Source organism: Onychostruthus taczanowskii, unplaced genomic scaffold, assembly GCF_017590055.1.
Source record: "Onychostruthus taczanowskii isolate IOZ18803 unplaced genomic scaffold, ASM1759005v1 scaffold59, whole genome shotgun sequence".
NCBI classification, from domain to species: Eukaryota; Metazoa; Chordata; class Aves; order Passeriformes; family Passeridae; genus Onychostruthus; species Onychostruthus taczanowskii.
In genome coordinates, this window is record NW_024503568.1 from 838,442 (window position 1) to 865,072 (window position 26,631).

At 38.2% G+C, this 26,631-nt stretch overlaps 1 protein-coding gene across 1 annotated transcript in view; it reads left to right on the forward strand.

Annotated features, from left to right (window-relative positions):
- Positions 1-26,631, forward strand: part of MACC1 (MET transcriptional regulator MACC1) — a 50,391-nt gene that overhangs the window by 18,064 nt on the left and 5,696 nt on the right. Inside the window, exons 2-4 of the mRNA XM_041418256.1 lie at positions 18,931-19,045; positions 21,145-23,183; positions 25,650-25,838. Coding sequence (XP_041274190.1) covers positions 18,931-19,045; positions 21,145-23,183; positions 25,650-25,838 — 2,343 coding nt within the window. The remainder of the gene's footprint in view (positions 1-18,930; positions 19,046-21,144; positions 23,184-25,649; positions 25,839-26,631) is intronic.

Here is a 26,631-nt window from a genome sequence, read left to right on the forward strand (position 1 = left end):
TATTGAAGCACTATATGAACTGAAACAGTCCATGCACACAGCTGTTGGGTTGGCCTTCAGCTTTTGAGCTGGAGATCAGAATGCTGAATACCTCTAACAATCCTCCCTGAGAGCAAGGCAGCCATTAAAAGTCAGAGAAAGAGACTTTAAAGAGCACATATACTTCTGGACACTAAAATTTTCATTCTCCATTCAAAGAATCCTTGGAAGGTAATACCTCAGCCTAAATGGAGGCAAGACCTATCATGCTGACATACCTTGAACCAACTCCCTTTATGGCTAAAAAATAACAAGCAGAGCTGGCTGGTGTGTTTAAAAATAGAAAGATTTAAGTGAAAGACAAAAAAAGAAACAGTTCTTGTTCTTTTCCTATATGTTATTACCACTCCCCTAACACTTCTTTTTTTCATATGGAGGTATTTTTTTAAGAAGAAAGATCAAAATTTTAACAGCTTTGGAATAGTTTTTGACTGGCATTACTATGAAAGGGAAATAGGTGTCCTCCTGAGTAACTGATACAGGGAGAGGAGAAGTGAAGGAATTATTGCTACTGAGTAGATCTTGGGAGGTGCAAATTGCCACACTGGCAGCACTTTCCCTGGCCCAAAATTATGTATTTGACAGTAGTTAATAGAAAAGGCTCTGACACTGAATTTATACTCTGAAAACAGTTGCAGAGTGTCTGTGTGGGGTGGGACGTACACAACAGGATTAACAGCACAAGTTCAAGCTAGTTATTGAAGTGTTAGAATCCAGAGTTTGGTGTTTGCCTTGGGTACATTAAAGCAAGGAATGCCTACATTTGTATTCACTACTACAACAATATCCTGTGGGAGTGTGTTCAAGAGGCTAATTACATAGAGCCATAGAAACAAAGAATTGCTTAGGTTGGAAAAGACCCCTAAGTCCAACCATTACACCAGCACTGCCACGTCTGCCACTAAACCATGTCCCTGAGAGCCACACCTATACATCTTTTAAATACCTCCAGGGATGGTGACTCCACCACTTCTCTGAACAGCCTGTTCTAAGGCTTGACAACTCTTTTGGTGAATAATTTTTTCATAATATCCAATCTAAATCTTGCCTGGCACAACTTGAGGCCATTTCCTTTTGCCTCATTTCTTGCTAGCTGGGAAAAGAAACTGACCCCCACCTCACTACAGCCTCTTTTTCAGGTAGTTGTAGAGAGTAATAAGGTCCCCTTCGAGCCTCCTTTTTTTCCAGCCTAAACAACCCCAGCTCCCTCATCTGTTCCCCAATGTACAAATGTTGTACACCCTTTCATCAACTTTTTTTGCCCTTCTTTGGACTTGCCACAATATGTTGTAATAGAATGTTTATTTAGCATTTAAATATTTGGTGTAAATTCTTGTGCTGTCTTGCTTCCTTTTCTTTCTCTTGTTATTATGAGAATGGCTGATTGGGTTCAATTGCACACTTTGTTATTTAATTTAATATTTTTGTAACTCTTTATCATAGTGATTGCCCCCTTTGGCCCAGGAATATTTGTGTTTGGTGGACTACCTGTGAGAGATTTCTAAGAATGGTATCCAAGGGAAAAAAAACCCCTTTGATGCTCACTGTCTCTGAATTTGGATGCCATTCCTCTCTATTTTTCAAAATAGATAAACTCAAGATCCTTGAGAAACTACATGTGTTCATGCTACTGTAAACTTTGGCACAAGTCCCTGCAGGGAAGTCCACCCTTGAAATATGGACATAAAATATGTGGAACAAACACCAAACACCTATACAGTGCAGAAATATAAATCACACTGCTGTAAAAGCCAAAAGGCTGGCTTTTTTTTGGACAGAACAGCCAATTAGTCAGCCTAATCTGATGATCTCTAGAGGATGTCCTCCTGTCTGAAAAGCTGAGCTCTGAAGTAGTGGCAGCTGTAGTTCATCACATTTCTACACATGGTGCATACTTGTAACAAAATTTGTAAAACAAGAAGCATAGTTCTGTCTGGAACTATAGGCTCTTCTATCACTTCTACTGCATAGAATTGTAATTTACCTCACAGATCCCACATTGGAAAATAAAACATGATTTGGAAAGATAAAAATGCAACTTGAATGTCAGTCCTTTCCTGATGTCCCATACACTGCTGCTATCCCCAAATGTTTAGTCAGATTTTGCCTTAGATCTTTTTAACTTCTACGGAAGCCTTCTCTTCTCATCTCTTGCCCTCTATCTGGAATTATTTTCAGTTCATCTCCTTCAAGTCTGCAATTTCAGGAGAAAATAGGTAGGTTTTTTTCAGAAACTGAATTCCACAGTAAAGTGATATCACATACTAATAGAAAACATGTACTTCAATTAGCCCTGCAGTATTTTACCATCCTTTCATCTGCTTCTCAGTACAGATGAGTATCCCATTTGCATTTCTGCACATCCTTTTTAAACTGCTGAAGGTCATGTTTAAGCTTTTCCTAAGAAATTTTGACTAGATTAGAAATCAATGTCTATGAGTAATTTCAAATTGTTCCTTTGAGACCACGTTTTCTTATCTACACTATCTTTTCTTATCTATCTTACCTATTAACAAACCTAATCTCATGTTGTCTGATTTGTTAGGTTTTCCCATAGTTCTTCATAGTCTGGTGTTAATAATCTCAGTAATTTTGGTTTGTGAGCAAACACAGTCAAAGTACTCTTCCTTTTCCACCCTCCAGAATTTCCTCAAAGAGCCTATTGTGTACTTCAATACGTGGGGTCACTGCAGTAATCCCTACCAAGGAGCAGTGATGAAGCTGAATCAGGGCTTTGAAACACTGAAAGCATCAGCAAACTGAAACAACTGTGCAGCTTGTGGCAAAGGAGGTCTTGGGCTTTTGGCTTTTGGTGATGAGCAAAAGTTTTTGGGTTTGGAGGTGCATGAAATTTTATAGAAGGCATATACTGATAATTTGCTGTAGGAGTAGGAGTCCTTTTCTTGTGCAGCTGTCATCTTGTAAGCCAGCCTGATCAAGGAAAAGATGGCTGACTATTTAGCTGAAAACTGTATTATATGCTGCCTTTCCCTTGCTGTATGAGTGACTCTGCAGGCTGAAATGCTCTGAAATCCCACATCCCAGAAGAGAATAATTGAGGCCTTATGTCTGGGATATGTACTTACAAAAGACTTTAGAATGACAATTATTTGAGTCCAAAATGTAAAGAGTAGGCTATGTTGCCTTTTTCTTCAGCTCTCTCAATGGGAAAAGGACCTTTTTAATTATTAGAGAAAGTCTGCTTTCACTGGAGACTCAAAGTACTTACAAATCTTTGTGTTGTTCTTTGCTGCACACCTGTGAGATGGAAAGCTGGCACTTCACTTTGGGCAACTACTTGAACTCCATTTAAGCTCAGTAATGGCTGTGTGCTGCAGAATGGGCTAGTCCCCTTTCTCCTGCCCAGCCATTGCTTCCTGCAGGCCAGCACGGGAGGACACTGAGTCATTGTGCCTGGACCAGCTCTGGGCGAGACCAGATAAGCACCAGTGTTGATGCAAAGGAGACGTAGGACTGCTGTTTTCTGGAGCAGCCAGACAGCCAGCCACCAGTCAGATGGCATCCCCAAGACCAGGCTTAGCCTCAAGCACAATGCCACATGACCTCATTTATTTTCTAACACTTTGAAGACTTGGGAGACTTGACCCTTCTTCTATTCCAGGCTTGTTCTGAACTAATTCTTTAATCTCTCACTCTCTGTCTCTCTCTCTCCATGGAGGTATATAATATTTCCCTGCATTAAATGGGTGTTCACAAGTACTTAAATTGATTAAAATGATTCTAAATCACATTGGTTTATACTTTAATCTGTACTGACCTCTAGTTAGATATAATGATATTATTTTAAGTTTCATCTTTATCTACTAATAGCTGCCAATAGCTTGCTTATCCATTGTGCCAGTCATCCTGTGATCACGCCAAAGGAAGCAGCTCCTTTCTCCTGGCTGAATAAGTTGCATCGCAAAACTTTCATGTTACAACTTGACAAGGAGTTGTTCAAGCTCTCACCTGAGCCTACGTCTGTAAAAAATTCCAAAAGTTTCACGAGTCAGTACAAAGCTTGTGACCCATCTGTAGCAAATCCTAAAGCCTCATTTCTGTCTTATGACCCTAAATGGGACAAAAGTTTGGATATGTATTTACATTGAGAATAAACTGTTCTTCTACATGCACTAAGCTGTGTAATTAAAAAGAAATGACATTGTCTGTAATAACTTGGGGGAGAGACAACTGACAAGACTTTGAAGTGGTTAGTTTATATTCATATATGATCTCACACTAGGCCTCTGAGCCCTGGAGAAAAGGCTGTGATGTGATGACAACCCTCTTGGGTTCATTCTGATCCACTAGTTTTAGCAGGATCTCTCTAAAGGTGGGAGGGGTGGTGCACAGCAGAGACAAGAAATATCAATTTATTCATAGCACTGCCCTAATTCCTGTAACACTAATTGTTACCTGTTGCTCTGTGTGAAATTATAGTGTCTCAAACATGAGTAATGACAGATTCTTCTGCTCAGGGCTTCTCTCTCCTTTCTGGCTTGCATTGAGGAGTGGACACTAATATGGCAGAGCAGAAAAGTGCTACTAATCAGGAAAACATGTAGGAGAGCCCTTTGCACCTTGGAATTCTCTGGTGTATTTTAGCCAGTAATGGTTGTACTGTAGTCACAAAACACACAGCAAAAGGTATTGTGTGCACTACTCATGTGCTCCCCAGATAAGTAAGAACTTCCTTAGACTTTTCCTCATCTCATGCAATAAATGGTAGCAGAAACAGCGGTACAATATTTTGAAAATCTGAACTTGATGGAAGTTGCATTTTCCACCACTGCAAATATTTTTCAATAATAAATAATATCAGACTTCTAAGTTTGTCTGCTATTAAATTGTTTTACCAGATGAATGAAGACATGGGAGAAAGGAACACTGTAAGGGGTGTGTGTGTCTATATCAGTATTTTTCAGCTACATGGTATACATAGCTACAGTTTACTTCTATCTGATTTCTGCTCACAGCTGGAAAGGGAAGACAAACATAGCAGTATCAAAGGCTGCCAGGAGGTGTTACAAATACCTGCCTTGCTCCAGTTAATTGCCTTTTCAGGGTGTACGCACTTGAGAGAAGGGCTCTTGTGAGATTTATGCAATTATTTTCATCCCTTTGGTCTTAGTGACAGTTCTCTTCCCAGGGCACTTTCAAGTCCTGTTCCCATTCACTGATTTTCTGAGTGGTCTAGGACAAGCTGTTTGGAGATGGATTTTTAAGGAGTTAGCACTTGTTTACACAATTGTTACAGCAGGGGTGGAAGACACTGGAATATGGCTGTCAGTTTCTTTGTAGTTTAGTCTTCCCATCTTGGTTTGGAGTTTGGACTACTTAACCTTCAAAGGTTACCTTCAAAGGTAACCTTCCAACCCAAACTATTATATGATTTTATGATATGTAAACTCGTTTATCTCCATTTCCCCCCCATTCCTACCCTTCCTTATCTTGTGCATTAAACAATCAGTTTGCTGGTATGAGGCTTTGGTTTTTATGTATTTGTACAAAGTTTAGCAGAGGGATGCAATTACAGCTAGTTCTACCAAAGTGCCAATGAAAAAGTAAAAGAAAACCCTGATTTGAGCCCAAACACAATATAAACACAAGCTCTGAGGCTCAGAATTGGATTTTTAAAAATATTTTCAGTTCAATAAAAAGTTTTACAATCACACAATTTGTCCACAATGACAACTAGGTAAAATTTTATGACCTTGATTCTTCATAGGAAGAGGAAAGGTGATTGTTCTGTTGGGTTTGTGTTTTTTTTTTTTTTTTTTTTTTTTTTTTTTTCTTTATTTTTAGAAAAAAAAAAAATTTTTTTTTTTTTTTTTTTTTTGCTTTGAAATCTATGAATAAATAAAATGTAGTGATTCTGAAATTATCAACCATAGGATTTTCCAGATTTTTATGCCTGTGGTGCCAAAAGCTGTGTCTTGGCACAGATAATTCTATGAGTCTGAAAAACATAAATGTTTCCTAAATGGTTCCTAGGTGGCATATCCTCTCTCTCCTAATTTGGAGAAAGTGCAGCAAAGTCTCACTCTGTTTCCCTTTTGGCAGAAGGTTCACTTAAGGATTATGAGTTAAGCCTCAGGGTTTTTTTAAATGCTGATTTCTAAAGAACTCTAAAATGAAATTACTTTTGTGGATGCTAGTGATTCAATGAATGATACTGAATCATGATGATAGACAGTGACTTGCCATTTTAAAATATTGCTGAAATCAGCAATTTGAGATGAATCTGCACTGTAACATAAAATGATCTAAACCAGTTTTCACGGCAGAGCAAACTATTTAGTTACATTTATCAAGACTGTTGGGGCTTGACATAATTTCTTCTTGTGTGGAGTTAAATCTCCTGAAGTTCTAAAGATTAGAACTTGCACCATCTTAGACAAATATCTTCTTATGTTCTCATTGATGATCTTCTGTGTGATACTTTTCACTTCTGGTGGATGTGAGATAGTTGTATAATAGCTAACAGAAAAACACTACATTATAGAAGGTGTTTAGATCATAATGATTCAAGTTTTGAGCAAAGTTGTACATATTTCTATCATTTACAGATGAAGGAACCTATTAAAATACAACCCTGGGTGGTGATTTGTCAGAAGCTGACCTAATCTAACTTCATGCTGGCCAACACTTGGACCATGCACCTCCCAAGAATATTTGCCAAATTAAAGTTTAGGTGAAGTTTTGGAAGCAGAATATATTTAATTTGAGTATCGATTGACATACTTCATGCTTTTCTTTCCCTTTCTGTATTAGACAACTCTTTGTTGGAGAATCTTGTATTCTGCAAATATCTGCTTGTCATCATCAGTGACCTGAAATATAGATGAATGCCATAAAAGGGAGTCTGAAAAACACGTTCAATAAATTGCACAATCAGGATTACATGTGTCTAGGATAGAGATAAAACAAATAACAGGAGTCTCCTGTCTCATTGCAGCCAAGGAAAAATGCCTTAAGCAAGGTTACTTGGTGTCATCCATCAAAGTGCACATCAAGGTGGGTGCTTGACTTGCTATTTGTAAGCTAAATGTTAAAAGGATGTTTATGATACTTAGGACATCATGACACTTGTATACCTTAGTCAAGGAACCACTGGCAGTGATGGCAAGGATATCTATGCAATGGTAGTAGTGAGCTGATTGACCTGAACAGTCTTTGAACTGCACTGTAAATGTATTGTGTATGCTGATCTTTATAGAAAAACAAATCCAACACAAAATAACAAATTTCATTAGGAAAAACTGAACAGTGGAATTTTGCACTATTCTGCAGTATTTCACATAACAAAACACATGTTGTATCTTATTATCTTGAGGTGTAGGAGCTAGTTAAAGGTGTAAAACTCAAGACTTGATGCCAAGGAGGTGAGATGGGTAAGAGAATGCTTTGATCATCAAAGTCAGTGACCTTACGGAAGGGCTGTGAATTCTTCCTCTCACGTTGCAGTACAAATGGAGCAAGGGCAGTAAACTTATGAAGGTGAGACCAGAAGAAGTTTTTCTTTAGGGCTGGCATTTGGAAGGTGTTCCTGAATAAGCTGAATTCTCTGACCTAACACATGGCAGGTGCCTTCAGGTTCCTAACTAGGAAAATCAAAGCACTAAAAAGCTACTGTAAGTGAGGTCTGGATTTTAGTTTATTTGACTTAGAACCTTATATTTGGTCCATTTCTGTCTAAAGCAAAGGCTACTCTGCTGTTACTGATCAGTCTGAAGCAGGCCTGCTAGAAAAACTCTAGCTTCCTAGAAACATAGATCCCAAAAGAAACAGCCTGTGCTGGTACTTGTAGGGACTTTGTGCCCTGGACTGTTTAGTGGTATTTGAGATGGATGTCTGTTCCTTTCATCCTGCTGTAGGCAATGTATGCGACACTGCTGGTAGTTTCCTCCAGCAGGGAGAGATTATCCTCCCCTCCTGCAAGCCAGGCTGTCAGAAAAACAACTCTAGACATAACATGAAAATTTCATTTCCAAGCAGTAGTTGTGAAATTAATCTGGTTTTGCATGTTAAAATATCTTAGTGGACCCAAATCAATTTTCTGAGTTTCTGTAGTCTGACAATAGTCTATAGGGCAGTTCCTCTTTGTATACCAGATGTTTATTCTTTCTTGTGAGTGGAGCATCACATGGCTGCAGAGGTGGGTTTAGATGATAAATGACACCCAGGGTTGTTTTTGTGTAGGAAGCCAGTGAAATCACAGAGCTTCAGCTTTTTCAAAGACTTAACAGTATAAAATATTGAACTTTCTTAGTCTTTATAAAATTGAAAGGCAAGCATGCTCAAGGTCTGTAAATGGTGATGCAGAACAAAGGATTGAAATTAGGACTATCACAAGGTTTAGGAGCTGCCAGTTCTTTCACCAGTTTTCTTGGTAAAAATTAATTTTCTACTTGTAAAAGTTCTTGGAAAAAGGCAAGAATGGTTGGAGTTGTGGATTTTTGTTTAGGATTTGGGTTTTTGTTTTGTTTTGGTTTAGTTTGGGGTTTTTGGTTTGGTTTTTTGTTTGTTTGTTTGTGTTTTTGTTGTTTTATTTTGTTTGTTTTTTATTTATTGGAAGAGGAGAAGGAGACAGGGGCAGACCAAGGGAGAAGCTGGACATAACATACTGTATAAATGCTGTGATTCAATCTAAGAGTTACTGATCTACAGCCTTTCACTTCCGCTGGAAAGGCAATAATTTCAACTCTGGTGAAAAATGGTAAAGCTTGCTGAGACAGAAAAATTGAAATAAAAGTCTGGGCACATATTCTGAACTGATGGAGTATAATCAACTGCATTTCTGAATCATTGTCTTGGAGATTTTCTGCAGGGGTGTCTGAGAGACTCTCTTTGGGAATTTAATAAGTTTGCTTTCAGTCCAACTTTCTAAGCAATTTGTGACTATATCTCTCTCTTCAGCCATTGCTTTTATTTCAGGATGCCAGACAGATTTTTTAGGACAAATGAAAATTTCTCTGCAACTAGACTGACTATTTTTTGTATGTAAAAGAATAAAATTTATGATAATTTATGGGTTGTTTTGTTGGTTTGTTTTTTTTTTTTTCCCCCCCTTTGACATGTGACTGGAGTGGAGAGTCTTTTCTATTACAGAGCTTGAGACACTGACATCCTCATTTTCTGTCCTATGCTCATTCCCTCAAAATCTCTAACACAGTGTCATAGCCAGTGCACCTATGTAGAGATAGGGAAGGGAATAAGAAAGAAGGAAGCAACAACTTTATGCCTTCTTTCTCTTTGCACCACTGTCATATTAAATGCAGAGAAGAAATAATAAGTTATTATTAACATTAAGCTTTCTTCATGGGCAATGGTATGGAAAAATGTTCTAGAGCTATGTGGGACAGATTTTTTGCACCATTAGGCACCCATTGGTGTATAGTGCCAGGTCAGACTATTCCTGAGCAATTACAACTCTCCCAGCTGCTTCATCAAATTTTGCCCTCAGTGATGTCTCAAAAGGAAGAGCAGGAACCAGTGGGAAGGTAAGGTGCCTGTCTGCTGATGGACAGGAATGTCAGGAAAAGCAAGTTGGAGCTCTCCTGTTGTTTTTGGGGGGAATAGAGACAATGTGAGATAAAAGTCAGCACAGGAATGCCTGGGCTAACGTGATAACCAATTTGTTGTGCAAACATTTCGCTGATTAATTTTGGATATCAGCCAACTGTCTGGTGAGAACCTTGGGAATAGCTTCTGTGTCTGAGTTGTTCAGGGAGAATACACAGCCTTAAGATGCTTCCAGTGGGTAATACTATCAATTGCAATATAATAGTGTGGCTTCCCTGGATGGGAAAACTGGCTTTCCACACAGGTACTGCATCTAGGCTAATGGCATGCATCACTGGAAGGAGAACTACTGCTGAAAACACAGTTGGATACTGTGGTGCAGTGAAGAGAATGAAGGTGTTTAAAGAATATAGGGATGGGAAGAAGAAGAGACCTGGAACAATTATCTCTTACACTTCTTGCTTTCACTTCTCTAAAGAGAAATTTGTTGAAGGCTGACCATAACTGCTGCATAAAAGTGGATGAGATTGAACATGTTATTCTGCTTATTTTACCAAACATTAACAATCAAAAGTATAGATGCCCTCCTCTAAACAGGTATGAATAGACAGTTCAATGAACGAGCCTGTGAAGCAGCTAGATTTAAAAACTAAATTTAGACACATAAGGACATACAATTTATTGGAAATTTGTTGCCTCAAATCTTTCTGAACTTGATTGCCCCTTCAGAAGAAGGTCCCCAGTGACAATGAACACTGTATTTAATTTTTTTTTTCTTTAAATAGAATCACTGTCATTTTGGTTCTAAAACTACCAGCACTACTGGAAGTAGCAGTTCCTCATTTTCTTATTTAGGACTTCTTCTTTTTCCCCCTGAAATGTGCAGTCTTCTATAATTAGAGAGGGACCATTAAAAGGGACCTGATGTTGCATGGCAGTTTATCTTTGCCTGACTTCATTTTTGTTGCTGGAACTTTACCATTTTAGAGTCGATCTGGCAGTCATATTATTTCAGTGAAAGTATTCAGTTAAAATAATATTAAAGAGCAAGAGTTGAGAGTACAGTTCAGAGGTTCAAATGTCCTTCATTAGTAGAGAAACTATCCATTTAAACATTTATCCTATTTTATAGAAATAATTGGGCCTTTTCTTGTCAAGAGCGTGTGTGATTGTTATGTAAAGGGAGAGTCTGCAGTATAATGAGAGCTGCTGTTTTTGGCTTTTAGAGAACAAAATGCATTTTTATGAACTCCCCTCCCTTCTTCCCTTCAAAATTACATTGTCAAAAATAACTTTAAAATATTGGCAGGTGTAACTTAATGGACAGCTCAGACTATTATTAACAACACAGGCACAAATGTTTTAAATGCAATGATGTCTCACTTCTGGAGAAAAGATCCAACCAAACTTGGGGAACTGTAATTGTCATAAAAAGCAGCAAAGGAAAAGTTCATTTTCTACAATTTATCTTGGAAGTTGTCTCTGTGATTAAGACTCCCTCTTTGATGCTCTTTTTGCCATGTTCCTATGATGTCAAGGATTATTAAACAAGTTCTTCAGTCAAAACAGATCAATACACAAAAAAATGTAACAGTCTTTCTTTGTGAATATTACTGTAATCTATCAAACATACTATTAGTCCTGGTACATGTTCCCTGTGTCTGTTATGTGGTCAGTCAAGTAGAGCAAAATGTAGTTTGTGGATGCATTGAAGAATGATTATGCTTGCAGTTATTAACTCTCTGAACTAACCTCTAATTATAACCAGAGGAATCCTTGTCAAATGGACTTACTTTCTTCTACTGTATTTAATACAATTATTTTTCCCAAACAGGTAGTTGCCTGTTTTATTAATTTTTTCCATGTTGAGCTGATCACGTCACGCATTTTACATTGTTTCTGCCATCTCAGTATTTATCTTCCTTTATATTTCCCAAGAGAAATGGAACAACTGATTGACATGTATCCCCCCTCTTCACCATGCCATTCTTGCCCTACACAACTGGGGTAGCCTTTTTGCTAGTTTATGCATTTTGAAAGCTTGCCTGAGATAGTTTAAACATCACAAAGGAAATTCTTCATGTGTCTTAATGTGTTAATTCATTTTTTGGTTGGTACGTGTGTTGTGGCTTTTTGGCCCCACTCTAAGTTTACCAACACCAAACCAAAGTGATTCCATGTGAAAAGGTCCACCTAACAGTATAGACTTTCTGACATGTTTTTCCTTTGTGTTGAGGCTCATGGAAAGAAGCTTTTCTAGTACCTCATCTCATCAAAAGCACAGCACATTGTAGTGTCCCCCTGTATCCTTCTCTAGGCACTCACCTCAATTTGCTGAAATTAGGACACCAAGAGCCTAAAGGCACCTTTTATCTGCCTGGATATCAGGTTCAATTTCCTGCAAGGCTCTTAGTGCGTATTTTGCTCATGCATCTTTAATCTACACCTGTCCAAAATAAAGTGTCATTATCCAGGCAGCACACTGACAGGCAATTTAGTTCCACAGCTAGATGTTCAAGACTGGATCATGACAGTGTCATCCACGTCACTTTGTCATATCATTCCTAGACTGAAATAGCAGAAAAACCATCCTACATATTTGCAACATATCCAGATGATTTGGGTGCTCAAAATCTGCTGTTAGTATTAATTACAATAATAATTTCAAGGGCTTTAAGAGCTATGAGCAACTAAAACACTGGTCTTCCTCCGTGGGTGGTTTCCTTGATGCATTCTGCTTTACCCTGATGATGCTGTGAAGAGAGCACAGCTTTTGCAGGATTTTTTTATCACATCACTGGGCCAGATGAGACATTTAAATGTTGAAAGTCAAGAGGGATTTCTTCCCTGCCTGTGCTCAGCCCTTAAATTTGAAAATAATTATTTCTATGAAACATATAACTCAGAAGCGCCTGATTGCCAGTTGCTACGGAAGAACTGAAGAACTGCTTCACTACTTGACCTGGGTTTGATTGTCTGGAAAGTGGATCCTATGCTTGTTTTCTGGCTGGATAGTGGATGTGCTATTTTCTATATATAACTGGAAAATCTGGAAGAGTGTTTCCAGAATCAAGTCTTTGGGACAGAGGAAGGATTTTTTTTTCCTTTTTGGTCATGCCCCAGTGACTCTGAGGCATGCAAAGGATTTCAGCTTGTGCTACCACTCCTTCTGTCCCCCGCCACTGCTTCCTGCCCTCAGAGACCTTAGCTCATATCTGTCCTGCTCCACGCTGACTCGTGGCATTAACAGACTCAGACTTGAGCCTTTCCCAGGGAAGGACATAATAAATACTATGCAGGGTTGGGAGCACTCTCTAAGCCAAGCCAGTGGCAGATGTCTTCCCTTGCCACTGACAGGCAAGCTGCTCAGTTAAAGACCCAGCGCGATTCCTGCAAGCACCCTGGATGTGAGAAAAAGTCTAGCTTAGTGGAAAGAGAAGAAGAAATCAGGGTAATGAAATATAGAGTACTTTGGTGGTATCATGTACTTAAAATCCTGTGATCACAGCTATAGTTCACAGGGATATAAATAGCTAACGGAGATTTTGAGAATCCTGGTAGCTCCCACTTCTCTTGGTTGATTAAAAACTTTGATAGCTGAGGTTTCTGTGTCATCCTAGCAAACATTAAAAATACTTAAGGAAAAGCAGCAGGGCTCTGGTTCACAGGCAGAATTTGGTAGATACAGGCTTTGCCTTGCTCTGCAATGTTTAATGCATTAATTATGGTCACAGTGAAACGCTTGTGGCTCCTAGAAACAGAAATTTTATTTTGTAATGAAATTTCTAAAGTAAAGGTGCTCTTTACAGAGTACTTTCAATATCCACTTTGAAGGAGCAGCGGTAGGCTTCAGTCAGTATTGCAATATTACAATACTTGTAGTGTTGTAATATTGTACTACTGTGCTTCCAAAGCATGTACAAGTATACACACTAAGTGAGAATTCAGTGTGATTTTTAATTATTGTTTTTATAGGTGTAAGGACATCCATAGAAGAATTAATTAGGCTAGTAAACTTGCAATGTTTTCTCCTTTCATAAAAAAGAAAAAATAATGCAATTTCATAGTGCAAAGTTTTATCCTTTTAAGTAATTTGTTAGTGAGATTGTTATTTTCCATTTCCTGTTCTTGAAGAAGTTATTAATTAAAGTAAGTAGAAGGCAACAAGTTTCTTTTTTCCTGAGGTCCAAGAGAAACAGTGGAGTATTTGAGAGTGGTAACTAAAATCTAAAAGATAACATCAAAACTTAACTGCACATTTCTGAGGCTTTTGGAAAGTAATATTCCCAAATGTGAAGTTTATAACTGAAAATAAACACTCTGCCACTTATAACAAGCAGTTGTAGAAGTGTAGATGTGTGGAAGGGAAGGAAGAATACTTGCCTTGTGGAGGGAGTATGTAGAGTATAGCTATTTTTGTTTGCATAGTGTTCCCCAAACAGGCTGAAAAGCAGTCAGTTCTGGGTTGTGCAGACCTGAGCAGAGACTATAAAAACCCATCTGCAAAATAATGGAAATGTACTGAGAGGATGACCCACTTCAATTCCCATTTTTGTTTTGCTGAGAGTACCAGGTCTACCCTTTAGCTCCAGCTCAGGTGAAGCATTATAAGAGTGATTGTGTCAGTTCCAAGCAGCCATGCAGACAAATGTTGGGTCTGCAGAAAGTCTAAACCCTGAGTTCAGGCTCTGCTGTTGGCCTGCTGTTGGCCTGTTCAGCTCTGTGAATGGCTCTGCTGTTCCCAAAGGGTGATAAATTTTCAGAACATTGAAATAGTAGGTACCAAACTTGGCAACTGTTTAACAACAGAGCAAACTAGTAGATACATCTATTGAAAATTCCTTTCTATAATTACAGCCAAAATGGCAAGGTATTGGGTCATACTAAATCATTAATATTTCTGATGAGTATTAGCATGTTAGGCGTTGAATACTTTCAATGCTGAACATTAAAAGCCAATTTTATCCCTGTTAGAAGTGAGATACAGATGCATTTCCTTGACTGACTCACATGCAGCAGGATAAAATATGTCCAAGGCTTCCTCACATCAGCTGAGTGTTCCATTTGCTATGCTGTACTGCCACTGCCTACAGCACAGCTCTGTTATCAAAGATTAGTAACTTGGGTCCAAGAGCCTCTCATCTAACTCTGAGCTGCATAATGCTGTTCTAGGCCTCAAGAGGCAAGGGACAGTTAAAATATAGTTTATTACTGTAGCTAATGTTAGCTTAAAAATATATTAGTCTGCTGAGAATGGGCAGTGATTTACTTTTGTTGGTGATGTGCAGTCCTTCTGACACACTCCCTCTTCTGTGTATTGCTGTCTCTTTAGAATTCTTTTTCTTCTCTCTATATAATAGAATGTAAATAATTCAGTATACTCAATATTTTGTTAGATGAGGAACATTTTATTTAACATTATGATGCATTTACATTTCTCCTTTTTCAGAAAGAAAGTTGAAAGTCTAACAACTCAACCTACATAAGCAGGAAGTAATTTTCCTCCATGTAACCCAAAAATGAGCCTGGGGAATGAGACACATCACCAACACCTGTGTCTATTTCTTGCTGTGACACTGCTAATGCATAAACTTCATCCTCGACACAAAAGCCATGAATCCTTTTTAACAAGGGTAGCATTGTCTGTTTGGGGAACATGTAGAAGTCCATGGAGAGACATGGCCACGGAAGAGCTCTGTTCTTAAAAAAAAAACTTCTTTTGTAGAAGGATTAAGGTAGAATGGAATATAAATTGCTAGTATTTTTGTCTGGGATGTTGATACTTAAAAAACAGAATGGAATGTGTTCTTTCTTATTTTTGAAGGCAAAGGCAGTGTGTTTGCCTTTGGGCTGTTCTTATTTTTTTCATTACCACTATTTTAGACATAGCATGATATGGATTTTTTGGTAGGGAGACTGGGGGAAAAAAAATAAAAAGGTGCTGCCCTTGAATTTTGAAAAACCTGGAAGAAATTTCTGGAGGCATTTTATGCAGCAAAAAAGCCGTCTTCAGCAAATCTGTCTCCTGACTTGAAACTGAGATTTCTACCCAAGAATTTCTTCTTCCTCTAGGGCATTTAGTGCATTTTTCTACCTATGTAACAGTGCTGCCAGCAGTGCTCTGGGTCCTGAGTCCCATGCTCTTATGGGTCAAGCGAGCCCCAGCAGAAGGCACCTGGCTAAGTGTTGCTTGCCCTCATGCAAGAAGTGCCACATCTCTCAGCAGTCACTCAGGTTCACTCACTGGTCACCTCCACAGCTGATCTCTTTCCAACCTCTTCACTTCTTCACTCCCTCCTGACTTTCCACTGTGAATTGACGAGCCATCAGTCAAATAATTCCTCGCACCATTAAGCACTTGTCAGTTTATATTTTTCTTATTTAGTTGCTACAGCAAATGAAAAGCTTGGTGTCTGGTTCTTTCTATACACAGTTCCCTCTTTTTGCAGAGAAAGCTTTTTATACCTTTCCCTTTCAATGTTGATCAGTATGCCTGTTTATCCCATATGCATCCACCTCACTTCTCTTATGAATGGTTGATCTTCAGAATTTGTTCAGATAAGTTCCTAGTTAATAGGTTTGTGCTACCAAAAGTTTTGGGATGATATTTCATCACTGAATGTATCCATGGAAAAGGGTAAGCATTTGCTTTTCTAATTTTCTTTGTCATAGAAAGAAACTGGGGCTTTAGCCATTCCCAGCACTCAGGCTGGAACAGAGAAGAGGTAGGACCTGACCCTGCTGTCAGCTGATGTAACCCTGTGCAGGAGGCACATTGCCCAGTACCCAGGGGTGTGTGCACAGCTTGTCCCCGGCATTTCCCACATCCCTTGACATGCTGGCTGAATGTGGTCATCTTTTGCCCAGGAATGTCTATATATCCCCCCTTCTCTCATCCTCTGCTTGGCTGGCCTGAAGAAGTGCCTCAGTCGCAAGGGATCCCTCATCATTCTGTCATACCAAGAAATGCTTTCATGGGGGTGGAGGATTATTTTTGAAAGTGGTTTTCCTTTTCAGTATCTGCCTTTTCTATTTCTATGCCAGGCTAGTGATGAACATTTTGAGGAATTCCCAGAGGGAACTTTAAGGAAATGGTTTATTCTATTTGCAGAAGTCCTTATTTTGTTTAAAAAACTTCCACATGCAGTCTTGTTGTCATGTCTCTTTCAATATAATCCCCCTGGGTAAAAAGATTGTTCTTCTTTCTCTCTTACTCTCTTCTTCTCCCTTCTCCATGAGTTTCCTATTTTAGCCCCTGTTAATTTGCACTCTTATGCCCTTTTGTCATCCTTATTTACTGCCTCCCACTTTATGCAGCTGCTGAAATAATTGTAGGTGTTTTAACTATTTAAAGAACTATTCTTAAATTCACCTGTGAATTATCAGTAAATTGTCAGAGATTAGTGCTGGCAACAATTACACTGGTACTGTAAAATGAAGACTTACATTTTGTACATTTTTTGAGATTGATACCTTATGCTGGCATGATTAAACTTCCACAGTATGTTCATAGAAGCCAGAAATAATTATCTTGCATGCTTATACAATGTGTTCAGTTTTTCAGCATTTTGAGATGCAGCAGCAAAGCAAAAATTATTTCCTTTGGAGGAGTCTGTATATGTTATCAAATATGCACACTTATCAGAGACAGAAGAAAGAGTGATATCTTTGTACAGATGTAGAATGCTGGATCTTGGAATTAATGGTGCTGGGACTAAGCAGGCATTTTAGTTTCCAGTTTTGTTCTGGTGAGGTAGTAGTAGCAGAAGCCAGAATGTACTGGTTTTGGAGGCTAGCTTTACCTACTAGCTAAAATCAGGACTCCAAAGGCCAAGTAAAAGAGGTTTCTTGTAACAAAGGAACCTGAAGTCTATAGAGCCCTCAGAGGTGCTGGGTGACTGTTGAGCTTTGCCTGACCTCAGCCGTGCACGCTGCTTGTGTACAAAACAGCACATGAACAGACTGCCATTAGCTGAAGGTACCTCTTGTGGTAAGAGCAAAAAGTATCAATTTATATTTTCAGGGAAAAAAAGGAGACATCTGAAACCATGGCATTGGGCAATGAAAACCAGCAGCTGTCTTCAGCTTTCTGCAGTACTGCTTGGATATAAAGTATGCTTTTCCCCATAACTCACCTACTGGAATTGGAACTGAAAATTCCTTTTTCTTACAGCCATAGCAAGATGAGGCCCAATCCTTTTTTTTTTTTTTTTCTTTATTTTAAATGTGATAAAAAGAGATCTACTTAGACTGCAATGTTTGCTGCAGTAGTAAGAGGCTGCATTATTTCAGGCTCCCAAACAAAGCTACTGTATGCCATGTATGGATCCAAAAAAGTTCTGGATTTTTTTCCTTCTCTCTCCCTCCCCCTTCCTTATTTCTTTGTTTGTCCCATTTTTTCCACAGGTATCTTAATGTATCTCTTGATCGTCAGCATTTATGTCTCACTACATATAGGATGTGTGAGAAGATTCTGGGAAAGGCACTAGATGATGTCTTGCTCTTTAGCACTAACTTGAAGAGCTTTTCTGCACAAAAGATCTCATATTTTATTTCCTCCAGCTTCTGTTTCTGGGATACAGTAATTTCAGCATGTAGGATACTAAATGCTTCCTTGAAACTTCTGTAACTCCTCTTTCTTTAGGAGACACAACAATTCCTGCTTTCTTCAGCATTAGGCAGTGTACTTTGAGAGGCTCATCCTTCTGTTGCCTGCCTCAAAGGGACTGCACCAAAATGAAACAGAACGTCTTGTAGCCAGAACAAGGAAGAAGAGAGACCTGAGTATCCTCTCTTAGGCTGTTGCTATGACGGTGTGGTCTCTAAGGGAGGATACTTTAAGTCATTCTTGAACTGACTAGAAGGAAATCTGACCTGATCTTCTTTCAGAGAGAAATAGAAGAATAATAAAGCAGAAATGGTTGAAAATACTTTCTATTAATTGGCATGGAAATTAACAGATAGATCTTCCCCCTTAATGATTCTACTCAAACTCACCTGAAAACAGGAGGTAGGATGTCTATTTTATTTTTTAAATAATATTTTATTGAAGACCTGAGTGGAAGTTATTGTGTAATTGGCTCAGTTCCAATTGCAAGACACTTAAATTTGTGAGTTATTAGACCCCACTACGGGCTGGGGTATCACATTGTATTGTAGCTGTAGCATCTGCTGGGTTTGATGCACATACAATCATAAGACTCAGGATTGTGGTGCTCTTGGGCAGAGCTCATAAATTTACTCATAATCTAACCTTCACTTTTTTTTCATGTCATGCTACAGGAACGTGCTCAACTATTCTTCAACAGTTTCCCCTTTTTCAAATTGCATACTTGCTGATGTTTTATATGCTTAACTGTCTTCTAGGAGGAAAATTCTTCCAGCAGTGGAACAGATTCCATAAGCAGTGGAGAGATTCCACGAAGCCGGTCAGAAGGGACTTTGATTGATGTGGATGACCGGACACCTTCAGACAGCTACAGTATGGCTCTTCTGCTATTTTCTGTGCTAAGGCTCTCCAGCTAAAGTCTTTATTTCTGCAAAACTCTGGATCAGGCAGGTTGTGAGGAAGAGCTGAAATCCTTAATGTTACATTAACAAATGCTACTGAGTACGTTTACTGGGGGTCAAGGTGGGGAAGAGAGGAGGAAGTTCTTAGCCAAACTAGATTAATTTAGGGTCTTAAGAGCATGAAGGCAGGTCAATTTTGAAGTTAGCTCAATTTAAAAACTGGAGTCTTGGCAAAGTTGATTTAATGTCCTTGCTATTTTAACCCCAAAGCTGAGAAAACTTTGCCCTCCACAAGGCCTTCTCTTAGCTTCTTGTCCAGTAGCAGAAATAACGCAAGCCTGGCACTGGCTGTGTAAGTTGTGGAGCAGGAATTATTTCTTTGCTGACATGCTGCACCCCAGTAATTGTGCTGTTGTGCTTTCTCATGCTGTTGGCATGAGAAAGCGTCTGTCCTAGTGACTCAGGCTCTGACAGAGTCTTCTGCTTATATTTTTCCTGTAGCAACATGCCCTTTAGGATGGGGAAAAACCTCAAACGAAACCCTTGTTTATTTTGGGCTTAATTAATCTATAATTTTAATAGGCAATACTGATCTGACTGTAATAACATCACAGCACAAGGAAAGATTTTGGCCTATGGGCCAAATCTTTTTGGTGGTGCTTGAACAGCATGTCCCCCTCTGGTGACCCTGGTTAAGACAAAGTGCTCGAGGAAGAGGAGGCTTCTCCTGGGCTCAATCCCCCTGGCAGCTCACCTGGAAAGCTTTTGTCAAGACAATGGTAGAGCTTTGTTGATAGGCAGCTGGCAAACAGGTAAATTCCACCTTAGTTCTTCCAAGCTGACAATTTTCTGGAACCGTAGAAAGACATCACAGTTTTGGCTTTTTATTGCAATTTGAAAAATGAAACAAAAAGCGAAGTACTAACATTTAAAGTTTTTTTTCTTTTTGTAGCTGTATGCACTGTCATGCTTGCCTTTGAGCAGTATAGATTAACCTTGGAAATGGAAAGTACTATGGAAGGTGTAATAATGTAAGCTATAGATATGGTGAAAAAAAATAGAAATAATGCCTTTTCCCTCTAAAATTTAAACTCTTTGCAAGAATATATAAAGAAGGGATGGTATAGCCTCTATATATAGAAAAAAATGGCAAAATTAAGTAATAGAAACCCTTAGCATAAAAAGTTGCAGGTATTCCATTGCAAAAAGGGTGAGTCACAATCAACTGTAAACCAGCTTCTCTGAACAATTCTTAATATAAAATGAAGGATATCTCCTCTTCAGAAAAAATTAAGTATTACTGCTAATAATGAGTATTTTTATTAAAACATATTATTATTTCCATATGTTTTTATCAAAACATCTATAAATATCACTATGTATCACTTATGGATTTGTCTATTTAAATGCAATCTTAGAAAATTAGTAGTGACACAAACATTTCTCTCCAAACTTCAAGCTGGACAAAGTCTCATAAATTATATCAATGACTGTTTTCTTATGGAAAGCTAGTATAAAAAAATTCCACACACAAAGAGATAAATTGTAAGAGTGCTGTTATCGATTAAATGCACATGCGCTAACATGAAAAGGAATCTTGAATAGTGCATTTATTTGTACAATCTGCAGTGTTTGAAAAATGAAACTGTAGTTGCTTAATCTTTGCAAAGAGACAGACACAAAGGAAAGAAGCCCACAGCATTTTGTAAGAGGCCAAAGATTAATGGAATATAATGGTTTGAACCTTATGGAACTTTATCATTCTCTTTGCCAATTAATAATCACACAAGTTGATAATGATCAGCACCTCAAAGAAGATGCTTTATATCCTTCAACACCAATTTGTTTTTCAGCACTAATTTATTAGCAGTCTTTCTGTTAAGTAAGAGTCTTAATTAAATCAACACTGATACTGTTTAAAAATGAGAAGAATAAATTCAGAAATTATCTGTGTGTATTTGAGTAAGAAAATTTAATCACCTCTTAGTTTAACAAAGTATCAGTTGGACATGAATGGAACATTTCAAGTCTCTGTGCTTCAGGAAATGCTTCTTTTTTTCTTTTAAACAGATGCCAATGAAAGTAAACTGGATTTGGATATTGACTGGCCTGGTGTATTCAAACATGCCCAATCTGTTTCCAAGACTAATCCTTTCTGGAATGAATTGTCAGGATCCAACCCTTTTGTACATGACATAGCAGCTTCCAATAGAAATGAAAATAATAAGCGTCTTTCCATCTTAAAGGAAAAATCTTACTTGTTCTCTAAGATTTCAAGCAATAGGGACTCATTGGATTCCTCAGGTGATGAGCTAGATATTGACTGTCTCCTGAGAAAGACTTCAGCAAGAAGATCTGGACGATCCAAGAGTGTCTCTGACTTCCTGGATATAGTTGATAACCAAAGATTTAATCCTCACAAGACAGCCCCTCAAAAAACTACAGCCTCCGATATGACATGGCTTCAGAATGACCGTGAAGCCTACAAGATGGCTTGGCTGAGCCACCGACAGCTCACCCGGTCCTGCCTGGATTTAGAAGCCATGAGCCACAGCCCTGGGTGGGCACAAACACAAGCTACAGACATTCATGTAGTTTGTAAACTGAGTCATGAAGGGGGCTCAGTACAGCTACCTGACTCAGACATCAACATTCATGTCCCTGTGGGTCATGTATTACCAGGAGAATTCCAAGAAGTTGGTTTAAAGGCTATCCTTAACCCTCCATTGTCATGCAACAATGAGCTGTCCAGCACTGTAAGTCCTCTGATAGAACTTACACTGAGCAACCTCAACACAAGCGAAGCCATTTTCCTAGAAGTAAAAGTTGCAGCTAAAGTGAAGAGTGATCCACTCAGCCAAGTTATGAGTGATATTGTGTGTTTTTTTAGTCTCAACAAAGAAGGACCTTTTAAGAAGCTAGAGAATTGCTATATTTATCAAGACACCATACAAGTGAAGCTAACGGACCTAAGTCATGTGATGTATGCAGTGATTGCCGTACAAGCAAGCAAAATCCAGCCTCCAGCAACTAATGTGTGGGACTATGTCCATAGAACAGTCTCAGTTGGAATTTATGGTCCCAAATATATTCATCCATCTTTTACAGCAGTTTTTACGGTCTTTGGTCATAACTACATTCCAGGAAAACTCACAATTTGCGATATAAAAAAAGGGGGGAAAAGTATGCCTCCTGTAGTGTTTCAGCTGTGGGGAAAGCATACATTTCTGCTTGAAAAACCACAAGACCTAAACATTTCTTTGATATCCTGTGATCCAGACTTTCAAGTAAAAATGGAAGATCAAAGCAAAAATATTAAAAAGGAGGAGTTGAAAACTGGTGAAATGGTCCGCCAACAATTCCTGTTTTCCATGCTTGGATGCAGGGAGATGCATTTCTTTGTTTTCCTTGTTCAGATTAAAATCTTGAAAAGTAGCCAAGTAACACAGTTCCATGTTACAACTCCTGATCCAGCTCCAAAATTAAGTGGAATTATTAATAGACCAAATCGCCTACAAAGCCGCAAAGAAATCAAGTCTGCACCATGGCTGTTGATACCAACAATAAAATATCCAAAGTTTCAAGACAAAACTTTGAGTGTCAATACTTATGGAGTGGCTTTGAAAACTGTGTTACGTCAGAATAAGATTGACTATTTGCTGGAATATTTTAAAGGAGACACAATAGCACTGCTTGGTGAAGACAAAGTTAAAGCCATTGGACAAACTAAAATCAAAGAGTGGTATGTGGGAGTTCTCAGAAGAAAGATTGGTCTTGTACATTGCAAAAACATTAAAGTTATTTCTAAAGAACAAGCTATGGACACTGCTGATAGTGAGCTAACAACCAGGAATCTTGTTGAACAAATTGCATTGCCATTCAAAAAACTGACTTATATCTACTCAGTAGTTCTGTCGACAGTATCAGAGAGTGTTTATGACTGGAGAGCTTTAGCTGAGGTGTTGGGATACTCACATATGTCTTTGGATGACTTTAATGAGGCACATATTGATAAGGAATCAGAAAGAGTTGCACATGTTGTGAAAAAGATGAAGCAAGACTGCCATGCTAACAAAAAAAAAAGACTATTTCTTTATGAACTCATTGTTGTAAGTATTGCATGAGCTAACTGGCTTGTTGGGAATGTATTGACAAGAAACTACTCATTAGTAATGTAGGAACAAGAAAACATGGTTTTGTATCCTTGCAGGATCTCTATAAACCTGAATATATTACTAAAAGTTATAGACACCAATAGGTGGAAAATACATCCAAACTCTCATGAAGAATAATACTTTGATCAATTCATTCTGAACAGTCTTCTGTTAATGCTGCATGAACTGTCTTCATTTAGTAGGTTGACTAAGATGACTTTTCTGTTTTTTAAATAACCATGATTGAAATTGTTTTGTCATTTGTCTTGGTAAATTGCTTTCCCGAGAAATTCACATTCCTGTTGTGAAGTATTAAGTAACATTACTATACTGCGGGAATTCCACCATACATTCATAGACATAGACAGATATAATCTATATATATATATATATGCTTTTATTTATATGTCTATATCTGTATATATATACATAGATATTTGTCTATGATAAGTTGTGGCTAGCTTAGCTTTCTATGATTAAAAGGGACATGTCGATTCAAATGTTGAGGGCAAGATTTTCTATCCACTCCTTACGACTCCATAGTCAATGCTGTAGTGGCCTAAGAAGGACATTATGAGTATTTCGGTGTGTATTTTTATGGATCTCATTTGTAAGCCATTGGACAACTTCCATGTGACTAAATACTGCCAAATGTGAATCAAGAGTTTATTCTAATTACTTCCAGGTAATAAGTGGCATTGTTAACCATCCTAATTTACTTACTGATCTGTGTGAAATTAATTTGAAATTAATGGTCACTTAATACTCTCCTTGGCTCTGACAGAAAAGTTGACCAACCTATTAAGGGACAGAAGATAATTACATTTCTGATATGAAAATAAAATATTACAAAAATGGATGTTTAAAAACTCACATTGTATCTATTAATCTAAAGCCTTTTGACTATCCTGAACTGGAAACCTCAGCTGAGTTTACTTCTCAAAACTAGTCCATCCCCTTTGAAGTGTTGACAGAAATTTCAGCAGGATTCAGAAAGTTTTGGCAGCAGTAGCCACTTACAATTCTTAAGAGCACATCAAACTTTGTGGAATAAAACTGAGCCAGTATGACGTACAGCAAAGTCTGTCATGCCTCTACAAAAAGGAGAGGGGATCCTAAAAATTGTGAGAATTGTCCAAACTTTAAATTGAATAGAGTGAAACATAGTTCATTACAAAACAGGCAAAAAGTGTGGCATAATTAAATTAAGCTTACAAAATCATGGAATAGCTTGGGTTGGAAAGGACCTTAAAGATCATCTCATTCCAACCACCCTGTCATCGGCAGGACACTTTTCACTAGACCAGGTTGCTCAATGTTCTGTTTTGTGAGATTTATGGATTTTTGTTAACATGTGCCAATACAGGTCCTTGTCTTTGTAGAGCTAGATATAAGTCCAGATGTCATCCATGTAATTTTTGGGTAGTTACTTAGTTTCCAGTTACTTCTTTTAAGAAATCTCAGTTTTTTGTGTTTTATAGGGTTCGTGCTTATCAGAGCAAACACAAATTGAACAACTTTGTCTCCATTTTAGGGAAATTTTGTACAATACTCACTATTCTGTCTACCAAAGTTCTATTGTTTGCTGTGAGGATTTTACTGGTTAATACTTTAAAATTAAATCACACGTATGTCTGATTTCTGCAGAAATGCTTGATATTTTAGTAAAAATCAGTATTAAAAAACGAGGAAAATTTCTGTATTTTGCTCTTGATCTTTCCCTGAAAACCTCAACAGTTTCAGTGGAATATTTTGGTGTTAATTGAGGAGAAGGAAAAAACCCAACATTTATTTTTCCCACTAGCTCTTCTCCAAACAAATAAAGAAAAATGCAACATATCTACATTTCAAGGTTATACTCCTTCAACGATTTTAATCTGAGCATCTTTAAATGCTCTTTTGGCAAGGAGGAGGGAAAGGTTTAATGTTTGCATTTCTCCTTAATGGTCAAAAAAATTATTAGCTCTGTGGGAGGAGTAAATCAAAAGATGCTGGCCAATGTGTAATTTTCCGAATAAAGCCCTAGATTAAGGACCACACTTTAGTATAATAGTGCTCTAACTTAATTTTGAAGTTTCATGTCATACTTCTAAGAAGCTAAGTTTTTTTGGTCCCAAATATTTTTGTTGGAGAAGTATGATTTCTTTTAGGATCTGTAAGCTTGGCAGGACCCACTTGACACTGGAATGCTGAAGCGCTGAATGCCAGCTTGATTTTTTTTCTAAAGCTCAAGGGCATTTTTCCTCTGAAAGTGTTGGCAACACCATTTTGTAGGAAAAAATCCCACATATTTGTAAGAACACAAAAGTAAAAAAAGTCTTCCTGTTTACGTAGAGATGCAGAAAAGTGCTATAAAATTAAATTTAAATGTTCTGTTTGTAATTACTGGTGAAGGATCACTAATGCAAATCACTGTTGCAGGCACTTTTGAAAATAGATTGCCAGGGATTAGTGGCACGTCTTACCCAGGACACCATCATCCTGACTTCAGCTGTCAAGCTTGGCAAAAGCTGGCGGGAGCTTGCGGAGAAACTAGCCCGCCTCACAAAGCAGCAAATAGAGGCTTATGAAGTGCCCCACCACGGGAGAAATGGAGCAGTAGCTCTGGAGGTAAGGGGCTGGTGTGACAGTGCATGCACATTTCTTCCTCTGCACAAACACATCCAAGGACCTTCCCCCTTCCTGGTTTTGCAGGCTTCTTTCCTTTTGCACTGTTCAGTGAAGGTCTCAGTTCCTGTCTTGAGCTTCAGGGCTAGGTTCAATCCTTTCTTCTTGTCCTGTCCACTTGTTAACCTCACTCTCACCTCTGCTGTTGTTTCAGACACAGTGAGGAGGACCAGATGGTCCTTGCAGGAGCCACTTCTCATTACACTCTGTACAGCTTCTGCTATTTCCACAAAAAAGAAGCTGACTTCTATCATTAATACTTTTCTGTGCCAGTGTAACATTTTTTGTCATTTAGCTTAAGTAGCATGAGAAGAGATTGGAAACCCTGACAACAATTTTACTTCTGATATATGAATGTGGCAAATCTATGCTTTAAATTTATAGTTTGTCATGTAGACCATGATTTTTTTTTCCTTTGTAAAGCATTTTTCTTGTACAGAAGTTTGAGCTTTGTATAAAAGTCAATTTCTCCTCTCAGATGTATTTTAGTGCATACAGATCTAAGGAGCAATTTAGGTGCCTAATTAAATCTCTAGTGCCATTTGAGGTGACCAGAGATACTCATGGCATCTATGCAATGTCAAATATGGCACAAGACTTGCGGTGGACACTTGTCCACATTTCTGAGCTGAGGGTCAGCCTCTGTTCCTGGCATACTTTTCCCTGAGCAACCAAGTTACTTCCTGCCCTTCTTTCCTCTAACACCAAAGCATGCAGTAGCTCCATTCTTTCCCAC